The sequence below is a fragment of the Buceros rhinoceros genome, unplaced genomic scaffold, assembly GCF_000710305.1.
Source record: "Buceros rhinoceros silvestris isolate BGI_N320 unplaced genomic scaffold, ASM71030v1 scaffold8798, whole genome shotgun sequence".
Classification (NCBI taxonomy): Eukaryota; Metazoa; Chordata; class Aves; order Bucerotiformes; family Bucerotidae; genus Buceros; species Buceros rhinoceros.
Window position 1 is genome coordinate 17,923 of NW_010425061.1, and position 13,743 is coordinate 31,665.

Here is a 13,743-nt window from a genome sequence, read left to right on the forward strand (position 1 = left end):
TAAAGTGTAGAAACTTGCCGCAATAAGAGGTGAGGAGGTTGAAACCGAAGTGATCTCTGTTGTACTTCCTAGAAGAGCCTCCATCTTTTAGCTATTAAGAAACTTTAGTCCGTGAGTTTTAGGAGTTTTCTGGTGGTTCCTGAAAATTCAGGACTGGTTGACATTTTCCAAGGAGAGCTTCCATGTAGAGGCAGGGCAACTACGGGCAAACCCTGTGCTTCTGAGGAGCAAACACGTGGGCTTCTGTGGATTTACCTTCTGGTATGGCCTTCAGCAATTTCTCTCCAATTTAGAGGAATTAGACTTGTACAGTGGTAGGAAAGGGATGGGGATGTGCCTACTTAGCATTTGTAGTCGTTCTACATCCTTTAGTCGTCACTCGTGGAGGGTTTATTGCACAAAGAGCCCAGCTCAGAACCTGAGCTCTGAATAAGTTTGCACGTTAAGTCTTAGAGGTAGGATAGCCTTCTTAATGCTCACACAGCTGATCCTTTTCCTAGCGGCACGAAGTACAGTCCTCATTGAATTCTCCTTAGGGTCAGTCTCCTTCGATTCGTCAGCTCATCATGCATGCCATGGCAGAATGGTACATGAGAGGGGAGCAGTATGACCAGGCAAAACTGTCACGTATTCTTGATGTGGCGCAAGACTTGAAGGTGAGTTTGGCAAAACACTGCTGTTCTTTTCTGTCTGGTGTCTCGTGCAGATGTTCTCCCCTTTTAACAAGGGCTAAGCTTAACTTGGGTGTGACTGGCTTAGCAAGGATCACTTTGTTTAAGGATGTCTGAATTCAGTAGTTGCTGCTGTACCTCATCTTAAAAAAAAATAAAAATAGGCAATAAACCGCAGTCCTTGTTCACGTGCTGTTCAGCTGAGCTGTGGTAGCCAGCTGTGGGTGCTTTCTAGCCGGTCCAGTTGCGAACCTGAGACATTCTACTTGGCATTCGCAGTGGAGCTGGTTATCGTGGCTTAGCTGACAAGTGACTTGAAGGAGCGTAACAGAACTCGTGCTGTGTGAATGCACTGTAAATCGAGGGAGAGCTCTGACTGTTCAAACCTTGAATACCATTGAAATGGGAATGTAGAACATACCCTTCAGATACTGTGTGACAGTGGCACTGTCAAACTTAATGGAATGGGGGTCCTTAAGAACACTACTGCTTTCTAGTTGTTCACCCAGTCACAGAGGAGACTGGAAGTTGACTGACTTCTTCGAGACCTTAATGCTTTCTAAAGTTAAACGCAAATAATTGAGCGTTTAAGTGCACGAGCACCAACTGCTGCTTGAAGTTGGTTTGTGGTAGCAGTTGCTGTGTTCAAAGATGAACTTTCTGAGCAGATATTCAAAGGGGCTTTGAAAGGGCTGAAGTGTGTTTGCAGGGAGCTGCTAGGACAATATCAACTTGGCAGCTCTCGGCCACTTGCTGGAGGATTAGAGGAAAAGAGAGAGGGTATCCTTGTGTCTTCACTAGTAGTCTTCTGATTTTCTTTCTTCAGGCCTTGTCAATGCTGCTAAATGGTACTCCATTTGCCTTTGTTATTGACCTTGCTGCACTTGCCTCTCGACGGGAATACCTCAAACTTGACAAATGGCTCACAGATAAAATTCGGGAGCATGGGGTAAAGCAGGATTTTTCTTTTTTTATTTCTGCACTCTGTCAGTGACTCACTGAAGTCACTAACAATTTCGTAATTAGCTGTAAAGCTGTGGAAAGTGTCCGTGGTCTGATAGTTCACCGTTTTCACTGAACTATAATAGCTTAGTGCAATTCTTTCCATGGTGCAATTGCCAAGTTTGAAATAGTGGCTTGGATGCAGTTTGAGAGGTTAAGATAACATTTTTTTTTTTTCCTCAGGAGCCCTTCATTCAGGCCTGTATGACTTTCTTAAAGAGGAGATGTCCATCTATCCTGGGTGGCCTTGCTCCAGAAAAAGATCAGCCCAAAAGTGCTCAGCTTCCTCCAGAAACCTTGGCAACTATGTTGGCCTGTCTGCAAGCGTGCGCTGGGTAAGGATCGTGGCTTACACTGAACATCTAATCTGTTTGCAGCTCCTTTGCTGACACATGGTCACCTCTGGTTTGGAATTTCACGTGGAAAACGCGGTTAATGAGATTATAGAAGCTTGCAGGGATGGATTCAGTAGTATTTTGAACTTTGCAGTGAAACTTTTCTTATAGGCTGTAGGCTGGGTCACAAAAACTTGTTTGCTTTTATAACAAAATATGTGAGGTGATCTTGGAAACTGGGAGGTGGCTCGTTGGATCCTGTGTGGTTGTTAATGACTAGTTAGAGGGCTGTAATTTGGACTAAAAGGGGTAGAGGAGTACAGACTGGGACAGCACTTTGGAAAATGGTGACTCTGTAAAGGATTTTGTGATTGTGTTGAGTGAATGTCTCCATGTGCGGTCAGTGCCCTGTCAGAAAGGGCTAATGCCGTCGCTTACATGTAGGAGAAAAGTGTAAGTGGTGACTGTAATGCAATGGAGACTGAAACTAGACGTGTCAGTTCTCTTGTCTTCATTGGAGACAGTCTGGAAGTAGTCGAAGGACAGCAAATACCCACGATCTTTTGCACATCAGATGGTTTAGGTAAGTCCAGAAGGAAAAAAGTGCGGGTCCTAGAGAGCTGTTTTAGAACACCGTGTTCACATTAGTGATAATGCCTGAATGTCGTAAAGTATTTGTGGTGTCACTTCTTAACGCTGTCAGATCAAGCTGGTATTTAACTGAATCTTTTGAAGATAATTAGGCATAGCACAGTGTGACGTGAGCCAGAGAGGCTGAAAGCTGGAGGTGGAGCTAGTTTCAGAGTTGGATCTTGACAGCAAAAGAGGCTGGCGTGTTTGAGCATGTGCCACCTGCTCTAAGGCTGATGTTGTGTCCGTTGGCTTAGCCAGTGTTGTCTGGAAATACAGAAGAAACATCTCTAAAGGTATTCAGGATGATTCACAGCTCATGCAGGCGCTAAGAAATGAGTATCAACACAGAGTTGTCCCGATGGGTATTTGAAGTATGTGTGAGATTTTTGGAGAAAGGATTCCCCTGATTTCTACTGGGACCTGTGCAATTAAGCTTCAGCATGCTGTTGAAATGCTCTTTCTGCAGTGCAGTGGTCTAGCACACCTCTCGGACTGGAAAGATGGCTGGTTTTTTTTTCAACTCTGCATCTTCTGAGACTACAGTTCGCAAACTGACATTCACTATTTTGCATGGTACTGTGATTGTAGAGCTTTAACAGTTAACTGGAGACTGACTTGCTTCTAATGTCACTGTGTTCTGAATCTTAATGTGTTACCAAGTTTCACTTATTCAATTATTTCCAAGAGCCACTAGTTCTCTACTGGCACAATTCTCTCAGCTTTTGCTGCTTTTTATAGCTCCTTGTATTCCCTTTTATGCAAGAATGTGACCTACTTGCAGTCGTTTTCCATTAGTTATTCTCTTTGATCTTTAAAAAGAAGATGCTTGGGTTTTGTTCATGGAGCAATTGCTGTGATTAGCTTAGGTTTCAGTCACGAATGGAAGTTGTAGGAGATTAAAATCACAGTAAATATTAAATACGTCTGGGAGGGTAGTTCTACTTCACTAGCTGAAGTCTGCCATCTCCTAAATCTGATTTAGGAGCCTGCTCTTTAATTAGGCTGTAGTTATTTCTTGGCCTGTTTTGTGCCCAGGGAGAAGCTTTTCTTGGCCACCAGGACCCTGCGTGTCCAGAGACTCTTTATTTTTGGTGCGCCTTGTTTATCACTGGTAGTGAGCGCTGCAGTGGTGATGTCATGTAGCAGTGAGACTTCAAAAAGGACTAAGTATTTGGTTTATTACTGAGCCTTTTGAAGCAAAGGTGGGGTGGTTACAGGCACTATAGGCTGCCCAAGCCCTCTCCTCCAGGAGCTGTGGTGAGTTGAGGGAGAGTGCTGCCTCTCCCGTGCAGCTGTGTTGTATCAAGTGTCACCAGCATGGGGAATAGTCATTCCTTCTCAGTCCCTGCCTCAAGAAGGGAAGAGGTTTCTGGCTACCTGTGCCTAGGGGAATGAGAAAGCCTTTCCTCGTTTTATAAAAAAGTGTTAAAAATAGAAGAATGCAAGAGATGTGAACCTGTTTCTCCAGTGATCTGGAGCTTCCCTTAAGCAGGTCCTCTAGAGCTGGCTGACTGCGGTCCATGGCTTTTCCTTCTCACTTAGGTTTCAAAGTTCTTCTTGCTGCAGTTTCCCCTGTAGTTCTCTTCCAGGAATGGCACTGATTAGGTTAGATGCCTGAATGTTTTTACATAGAACTTGAAAATATGAACATGTTCTTTTAGATCCAGTTACAAACCATGCCCACCTGCTTACTACTTCGTATCCTTTGCCTCAAACGCAAGGATTTTTGTGACAACCTGCTGTTTTGAACTACCTAAAAATATTGTGACGTTGCATCCTGATACGGCAGTTTGTCTTTTGATGTGATGAAGTTAACCTCCTCTATCTGGGTGGCAGGACCTAACATTAGTGGTTTGCTCCAAAGCACGAACGACCTCGCTGGTCACCGCGAGTACCAGCCTGGCATCGTTGAGCCCTCTCTTAGTGTTTGGTGCCCTATTATCTGTCTGCAGCAAATCGGAATTTGTTTCACATATTTAAGCAGAAAGATAGCAAATTTGACTGCTACGACAAAAAGGGGAGGGTGGAAGATTGAGGGTGGTAACTGTGTGAGATTTCAGCCTTTCAGTCTCCAGTCCTGTTCCCTGGTTAGCTGTGGGAATGCCTCCTGCCTCAGAAAAGTACTGTGCTGCCAGTTCATTGGTCATACGTACATTTGAATGTGAAGATTCCGAGTGTGTGGCATTGGGGTGCAGGAATATACATGTTGTACACACTGAGCCTCCCATGTGCCGTGCTAAGAGCTCTGTCTGCAGGTCTGATAGCACCTTCTCAAAACAGGAATCGGGTGTTGGGTTTTTGAACTCTGTGTAGCCTGCCATGGGATACTTGCTAAAGCTGAAGGCTCATCTGCGCTTTGCCTCCGTGTCTTAGTCTCCAGGATGGTTCCTCTTTCCTTCTTTTTCCCCTCATCCCAACAGCTGTGCAGTAAAAGCTTGTGAAAATTGAGTTAGAATGAGGACAAAGTTAATGACTCAACAAAGCTGTGTTGGTGGATTGGTCTGTTACAGAGAGGAGGCTGCTGCGTTAACTGTCCTCACCGAAAAGGTAGAGGAAAAACTGCCAACAGTTGGCTGTATTTTTCAGAAGGAAAATGTTAGTGGTGTGTTCTGTTTGTGGTTGGTACGTCAGCAGCAGAGCTGGCTTTTCTTCCTGTTTGGGAACACAGCAGCCAGGCGTGGAATGCTTTGGAGAGAGGTGCTGACTGCCCTTGACTGCCTTCATGCCTGAGTTTGAGTTTTCCCTTGGTTTTGGTTATAATCTCCTTGAACAGTTAGCTTTCCCGTCTCGGTTTTAGTTTGATGTTTGTGCCTGAAGCCTGTCTTCCAGTTTGTAGACAGATGAATTTCAGTGAGGCAGGTGGTGGTATTTATCTCTCATCCTTTTTTTGTCTTGGAGTGTGTAGCCCAAGCTGTAGTCACGTCATATTTCCTCCTTTAGAGAGACCTTGTGGATGATGAGATTCAGAATGGGCGTAACCACAAAGGGTGAAGTCTGGAGACAGGGAAGAGGCTTGAGGAGAGAATCTGAGCCAGGGATTGTGGCATCTGTTATGGTGTGTTTTAATTCACAAGGCTGAGCCATGTTTAGCTCATCTGTGGGCAACAGCAGACAGACTGTGGTCGATAGTCTGCTCTTCCAAGGACTGTGATACATGGCCCAAATTTCTGCAGGAAAACCAAATAAGTTGGGGGCCTTAGTTTTACGAACGGTACAGGGCTCACTGTCCTCCTTCTGTGCTGTAGGAGTGTCTCTCAGGAGCTGTCGGAGACGATCCTCACCATGGTCGCAAACTGCAGTAACGTCATGAACAAGGCTAGACAGCCGCCTCCCGGGGTCATGCCAAAAGGACGCCCGCCCAGCGCCAGCAGCTTGGATGCCATCTCTCCCGTACAGGTAGGCAACGTGCTGCATTTTCAGGTGGTGGTGTGGATTTAGTATTAGTTCTGCTGCACTGTTTGAGTCTTGTCAGCAAGACTAAGTAAAACATCATCTGATTCCCTTCGTTTTACGCTTGCATGTCTAGATAATTTGTTTGTAACTCCAGAATAGTGCCTGGCGGTTGTGGTTTGGAACTGTCTTTCACTGCACAAATGTCTGTAAGAAGGCAGCAAGGGGGCACTGAGGAGGGATAGAGATGTGGTTTATTTAAAATTCCTGAGGGTTTCTTTTAAAGTCCTAAAATTTACTTAGGCTGTTGAGAATTTTAAGCACTGCCTTTGAACCCGCTGTGTCTTGTTTGTAGCTTCACGGGCCAAGCAACAGTGCTAGAGCATAAGGACTTGTTATAACTGGGGCTCTTCAGCTCTCAACTGAACTGCTCTTTTAAAAACAAGGTACATTTAAGTGACTCCCTGCCACTCGTCATCCCTTCCTCCTCTGGGAGCAACACGTTACAGACAGATTTTGCTTCTAGCAATTACTTTCAACGGCACATTTTACAGTGGTGACAAGTTCTTCACGTGAAATAGCCTTTCTAAGACTTGGTGAGGTCTGAGGTTGCAAACTGCAGAGTGTAAACTGGATAAAAATCTACGTGCTGCTTCCTGTAAGCATTTACCTTTGTGTCGCTATGGAACAACCGGCCTTTCTGTCAAACCTCTGACAGGACAGGATTTTATGGGATCGTGGAAGACAACGTGAAATCACGTTCTGTAGACAAACCAATCTTTCGGGGTGGTCTGGATGACCTCAGAGTTTGAAGTAACGTAGAAGAGCTCTCTTCAGGAACGTTTTGATTCATAGCTGTCTTTACACAAAACCTGCCCCACATCAGCTTGATTGCATTTTACAGATGTCTGTGTATAATCTCCCTTTCTTCACTCAGATCGACTCGCTTGCAGGAATGGCATCGCTCAGCTTAGGTGGCTCTGCTGCTCCTCATACCCAGAGCATGCAAGGCTTCCCTCCGAACCTGGGCTCTGCCTTCAGTACTCCTCAGTCACCAGCAAAAGCGTTCCCCCCTCTCTCCACCCAAAACCAAACGACAGGTTTCAGTGGCATCGGAGGACTCTCTTCGCAGCTCCCAGGTACTGTTAGCTGGGTGGAGTGGTTTGGTTTTGACCTATTGGAGCTCAGGTGCTGTTACTGCTGGGGTTGGAAATGCTGGGAAAACAACTGCATGTGGCATGGGAGTGAATTGGTTCTTGCTCCTGGGTCACTGCTGAGAAGCGCTTCAGAGTGGTGTGACTGCGGAGAGTAAAGTTTTGACAGATTTTTAGCGGCATTATTTTAGGTTGGGACAGAGACGAATTGCTTGAGAAAAGGGTTAGGGGACCTGGTTTAGGGACCCTGGCAGTGGTTAGACTTGGTGATCTTACAAGTCTCTTCCAGCCAGGTGATTCTGTGACACAGCTGCTGACACCAGGCAGTTACAAAGCTCTACAGCTCTGAGTTCTTGGAAATGGCATGTGCTGGGGGTGGTAAGTGCGTGCCAAGGTGGCCTTACTACGGGTTTGCTTTCCAGTAGGTGGCCTTAATACGGGTAGCCTGACTGGCATAGGAACTGGAGCCCTGGGCCTTCCTGCGGTGAACAACGACCCGTTCGTTGCAAGGAAGCTGAGCACATCTGGACTGAACCAGCCGACATTCCAGCAGAGTAAGATGAAACCTTGTAAGTGGTAGTGTTGTCTGTGGCTGTGAAGCGTGACTGTGGTCTGCAGTTAATCTGCATTTCCTTCAGGGGAGGCTTGGATCTGGAGGTGGGAAAGGGTAGAAATGTGATTCTTACATCATTAGTCTGAAAAAGGTGCTTCTAAACTTGGATGCTGAAAGCTTGCCAGGGGCCTGGGGGATTTTAAAAAGCTGTTAACAAAAATATGACGTTATGGATTTGCATGAGCAGTGTGTTTGTGTCCCATTTTTGTTGTGTTTTGTTTTGAACAAAAGCACTGGCCTCCCTACAGCGAATCGTAAGCGCCTGGTAAGAGGGTGGGTTTGGTGCTGTTTGTCAGGGGGTTAAACAGCTGTCGGGGTGAGGTCCTGCCGCAGCAGAGCGCTGGACAGGCAAAGCAGTGCTGGGTACAAACAAGACTATCAAGGAAGGTGGGTTTTGGAAGGAGCGATGTGGTTCCTAACACAGAGCCGTTATCCTTAACACATTAGGCCTCTGAAATATGTTCACAAGGAAGTTTAAGGTTTAAGCAATCAAGGGTTGCCCTTAGGAAGCATAGCCATATGCTAAACCTTCCCTGCTGCTGTTAGGTCTCTTCCGTAAAAGCAGAGGTACAGTCTCTACAGTGGAGGTGGCTGTAGTGACTGTTGGCTTATATTTTGGGGTTTGCATATTGAGTATAAACTTGCTTGAAGCTCACTGCTGGCCTGAAAGTTGTGTGAGAGTTTGTCTGCATGTTAGTGTTGTGAAGCATGCTTCCTTCTGGCCTGGTTTGCGATCGTTCAGTTCAGGTGTCAGGCATGGCTAGCTTGGGATGCAGCACGCTCCAGCAATAGCACAGTGTGAGGTTGATGCTATTTTAGGATTCAGTCCTTTTGCATAAATACCATGAAAACAGGATTTTACATACAATTCCTGCCTACTGGCAGGGTTAGGTATCCTGCTTTTCTGGAGAACTGGCAGGTTCTGTACAGATTGGAGGAAGAGCTAGGTGAAATCCTGACCGCCTGAAGTTGTCCTGAGCCTGTTGCCTGTTCCCTTTTTTCGCAGCTGACTTATCTCAGGTGTGGCCAGAGGCTAACCAGCACTTTAGCAAAGAAATAGATGACGAAGCAAACAGCTACTTCCAGCGTATTTACAACCATCCCCCGCATCCGACCATGTCTGTAGACGAGGTGAGTGCCCTTGGGCAGCGGTTCCAAGTCCCTGGCCAGGTGACGCTGTGAAGATGATAGTAGTTATTCCTTCATGTGTTAGTTCTAGTGGAAAAGTCATAGAGGGCCAGAGGCCGATGCTTGGGCATCACTTTTGTGCTGGGCTGAAATGGTGTATTTCTAAGGCAGCTTCTCTGGACCGAAGACTTTAGATGTCAAAGTAATGCTCCTAAAATGACACTGAGGGGCTTGGTGCAGAGTGGAAGCTCGTGTCTTCAAATAACACCCAAGCATTCCTTTAAACTGTTGCAGTAAATTATACTTACCTTGAATATATTTGGATATAAAGGATCTAAAACTGACTGTGACATGCGAACAGGTAAAGGTGTCCTAAGCTCTACCTTCTGAGCTTCCGTAATTATTTTGGTTAGCCTCTACGAGAGTAATTATCAGCCTGATGTACTTACTCTTTGAAGTACTTCAATTGACTTCAGTATGTTTGTGTGGTTATCAATTATGGAACACACGATGTTAATTTTCATTTTCCTAGTTTTGAAGCAATGGAATAAGCAGTTACAAAAAAGTGTTATGTGAAGAGAGTTACTTAAAGGGGAGAAAACAGAAGTCTGAAGGGCAAGCTCGTTGGAGTGGTGTAGTGTCTGTGACCAGAATGAGGTTTTCTGGAAGAGGGTTTGCAGTCCAGTTGCAAAATAAATCTGTTGGTAACAATTTGGCATTTCTTTGCAGGTCTTGGAAATGCTGCAGAGGTTTAAGGACTCCAACATCAAACGGGAACGAGAAGTGTTTAACTGTATGCTGAGGAACTTGTTTGAGGAATACCGTTTCTTTCCCCAGTACCCCGATAAAGAGCTGCACATAACAGCCTGCCTCTTTGGTGGGATAATAGAGAAAGGACTGGTTACTTATATGGCATTGGGCCTGGCCCTGCGCTATGTTCTTGAAGCCTTACGAAAGCCTTTTGCATCCAAAATGTACTATTTTGGTATCGCTGCACTAGATAGATTTAAAAATAGGTGAGTGTGGATTTTGGTAGCACTTGCAACAGTACATGTGATGTCTTGTTAACCTTGAACCTGCTTTGATTATGCAGTACAGGATCACTTATGTGTTAGAAATTTCCACGTCTCAACGTCAGGATCACGTTAAAGATCTGCTGAGCTGAAACAGGATGTGCTAATGTGCTAGTGAAAGGGTGACTTAATTTGTAAACCCAAATGTTCGGTGCGTTACCTGCATAAATGTGGGGCAAACTGAGATGCTGAAACTACCTAGTGGACTTTGTTTCTAAAAATAATTCAGTGAAGTGTTGGGTTAAATGAAATTGTCAGCTTGTTAGAAACAGGGCGAATGTGATTACTCTTTGCAGGTGCATTGTTACGGAGAGCTCTGTGTGCTCTTCATCACAGCGAGGCTGGCTAGGAACTGGGTTTTACACACAAATCTCAAGGATGGCAAAAACTGTCTCAAAGCTTTCTCAGAGCTTTTAATGGATTGTAGGAGAGGTGGGTCTCGAGGCAGGCTGCCATAGTAGGCAGGATTGTACACCCATGGGAGAAATCTCCCTTCTGCAAGAAGGTACTTGAATATAAAAAGTATTAGAAAGCTTTCCAGAATTCTTTAATGACTAGAGATAGCTGGACTTAAAGTGTGGGCTCATAAGCAAGGAGCGTGTTATCTTCTGTCCTTATTATCCTTTTCTAGTTCATCTGCGCCTGTAATAAAAGCTGCAGCAGTCCTTATTATCCCTTTCTAGTTCATCTGCGCCTGTAATAAAAGCTGCAGCAGCATTCATGGTTGGATATTGTCTGGTGGAGTTAACTGAGCAGGATGAATAGACGCTTCAGGTTGACAGACTTGAGGCTTAGCCACCTTATTCCTCTTAAGAGCTGTTTTAAGTGGGACCTAAAGGTTTTGCTCTCAATGAGTAGCTGCAGGGTCCAGCGTTCAGAGGAGTGCATAGGTGAAGCCTCTGCTGTGGGTGTTAGGGGCACTGGTTTGCTGTTTAAAATGCTCTGAGCCAGACTACAGCTTACTTACCCATAATCTTATCACAGATGCTGACCATAAATGCCGTTGTGTGCTCAGTCAGAAGTACTGAGATGTGGGATGAGTTGCTGTGAACAAACCTTGCCTTTGGCTGTTGCGTGGATTCATTACAAATGGGTTTAGTGACAAAAAGTCCTTTGCTGAAGATGTTTTGTTTATAGCAGAGCCACTGTAAGCAGCACAGAAGGAATTCTGTGACGCCGTGTTTGAGTGTTCCCAACTAATGTGTGTTTTGTCTGACAGGTTGAAGGACTATCCCCAGTATTGTCAGCACTTGGCTTCTATTAGTCACTTTATACAGTTCCCGCACCATTTGCAGGAGGTGAGTGTGTGTGTACCAGCACACTGGCTTTCTCGGATTTTGAATTCTTCAAGCAGATTCCTATTTTCCTTCTGAAAAATAGCCTGAGCTGTCACAGTTTTAGATAGCATACATCCACAGAGTCCAACACCTTTTCTCAAAGGATTTGCCTGGGATGGGGTGGATGGTTAACTGGTGGTTATCCAGTACCTCTTCTGTTTCCATCAATCTGTTTGGGTTGTTTATACCGCCTGAATGTGACTGCATCATCACCCAAAGGTTTTAAAGGCTGTCAGTAGATTCACATTCCAGCCCCTTAAGGATTTGGAGTTTTCCTCTAAAATAGAGGGCATTCAGCTGGGTGCATAGCTTCATATCTGAGCAGAGTTACGATGTACCCTGTAGTGCAGGGGGTAAGGTGTCTGCCGCAAAGGTGCTTTTGCTTGTTGAAGTACAGAAAAGCAAATCCCAGCAGCAGAGCTTGAGAGCATAATCTCAATAAGGAGATGTTAAGGTAGAGGATCTGCCCAAACCTGCAAAGCCCAGGAGCAGCGTAGTTCACTGACAGGTTTCAGACCGTGTCCCTTAACTGCCAGTGTGCTGTCTGCTGTTACTTGTTTCTGGATAGATGTGCTAAAGTGTGTTCTTTCTACTCTGGAGCTGCTTTAGAGGATGCAAAAGCTTAGTTGAACACGTCAGAACTGATTTTGCTTATTCGTTGTGAACTTGAGGCTTGACTGTTTCTGTGTGGCTGTAGGAGTCCTCGGGATAGACTCTTACCTGCTTTGCAGCAAGTTCCTTGATGCTCATGTGTTTCTCTTAGGCTCTTTCCCCTCTTTGCTCTGCTATCCCCTGCAGGGGTGGGAGTGTTGCGGTAATGCCCTATAAAATTTTAAGGGTGTTGAGTCCCTAGACAGTTGGCATCAACCTGCTGAGGTCAGGGCTTGAGGCTCTTCTCCACTAAGACAGTAAATAGTGACAAGACGTGCGTTATAGGGGTGTTTGGTTGTACCTTGTGGGTTCCCTTAATGGCATTGGTGTCCAGAGGTTGTTGGCAAATATAGTAGAGGTGCTGCTCATGCTAAAACTCAACCTGTAGTTCTGTTGCTGCATGTGAACTTTTGTACGTGCTTGTTTCTACCCCGTTTCAGTACATCGAGTATGGACAGCAATCGAGAGATCCTCCTGTGAAGATGCAGGGTTCAATCACCACCCCTGGAAGTATTGCACTTGCCCAGGCTCAGGCCTGCTGCTCATGCTAAAACTCAACCTGTAGTTTTGTTGCTGCATGTGAACTTTTGTATGTGCTTGTTTTTACCCCGTTTTAGTACATCGAGTATGGACAGCAATCGAGAGATCCTCCTGTGAAGATGCAGGGTTCAATCACCACCCCTGGAAGTATTGCACTTGCCCAGGCTCAGGCCCAGGCCCAGGTTCCAGCAAAAGCTCCTCTTGCTGGCCAAGTCAGCACTATAGTAACCACCTCAACCACCACCACTGTTGCAAAAACCATTACAATCACCCGTCCAACTGGAGTCAGCTTCAAGAAAGACGTGCCGGTAAGCACTGCATCACTCCAGTGCCCTTACTGGAGAAGCAAAGAAGTTAAATTGCTGACCTGTGAGTACGTGGAGAAAAAATCTGATTGAATTTCTATACTGTGAGTTTCAAATGACCCACATTTTTGTGGAGAAGGATGTTTAAAACTGCATCTCCTTTCCTCTTAACTGTGGTGTTGAGGCGCAGAGCTGCAGCTGTAGGGGCACGCTCTGTTCACTTACAGTTGGCTGCTTTCTCAGAAACAATCTGCTGGGATTTCTCCTTCCCAAACCAGCACCAAAGTGGTGGTGGAGACTCGCGGCTGGGCGAAGTCCTGCTCGCTGCTGGCAGTGTGGGCAGGCTCTCAGCCTAATGGGTGCCAGTGCAGCGGCCCCTGTTGCATGCGACTGTGAGTGCTGGAGGTTTCTTTGTACAAGTGTTATTTTGCTGAGTATGGATTGTTTCTAGAGTAAAAAATACCACTCTGTGAGAGTGCTGCTGAAAATAAATGAAAATTAATCCGAGACAGTAAGTGTCACCTGACATAGCTCAGTTTTATTTTTCACATGAGAGAACAGAGCAAAAAGCTTCTTTTGATGTCAACTTTATATACTGTCTGTTTGTGTTATCCCTCCAGCCTTCCATTAATACTACCAACATTGATACGCTGTTAGTAGCAACAGATCAAACTGAGAGAATTGTGGAACCTCCAGAGAATGTCCAGGAAAAAATTGCTTTCATCTTCAATAATCTGTCTCAGTCAAATATGACACAGAAGGCAAGTATGGAATGACACCAGTAAAATTGTAAAAAAGTAAAAATCTTCCTGGAAATCCCTTCAGCAGTGGTGGGTGATGGCGTTTAGTGTTAAAAGTGATGAATATGGCTGGGGGGGGCAGAGGTGCCACCACAAAACTCTGGTCATCTT

The 13,743-nt window shown here is 45.4% G+C and overlaps 1 protein-coding gene across 1 annotated transcript in view; it reads left to right on the forward strand.

Moving 5' to 3' along the window:
* Positions 1-13,743, forward strand: part of CNOT1 (CCR4-NOT transcription complex, subunit 1) — a 47,419-nt gene that overhangs the window by 12,808 nt on the left and 20,868 nt on the right. The window contains exons 13-23 of the mRNA XM_010140997.1: positions 537-656; positions 1,498-1,620; positions 1,857-2,008; positions 5,887-6,037; positions 6,969-7,170; positions 7,608-7,754; positions 8,805-8,929; positions 9,656-9,942; positions 11,219-11,297; positions 12,605-12,835; positions 13,453-13,593. Coding sequence (XP_010139299.1) covers positions 537-656; positions 1,498-1,620; positions 1,857-2,008; positions 5,887-6,037; positions 6,969-7,170; positions 7,608-7,754; positions 8,805-8,929; positions 9,656-9,942; positions 11,219-11,297; positions 12,605-12,835; positions 13,453-13,593 — 1,758 coding nt within the window. The remainder of the gene's footprint in view (positions 1-536; positions 657-1,497; positions 1,621-1,856; positions 2,009-5,886; positions 6,038-6,968; positions 7,171-7,607; positions 7,755-8,804; positions 8,930-9,655; positions 9,943-11,218; positions 11,298-12,604; positions 12,836-13,452; positions 13,594-13,743) is intronic.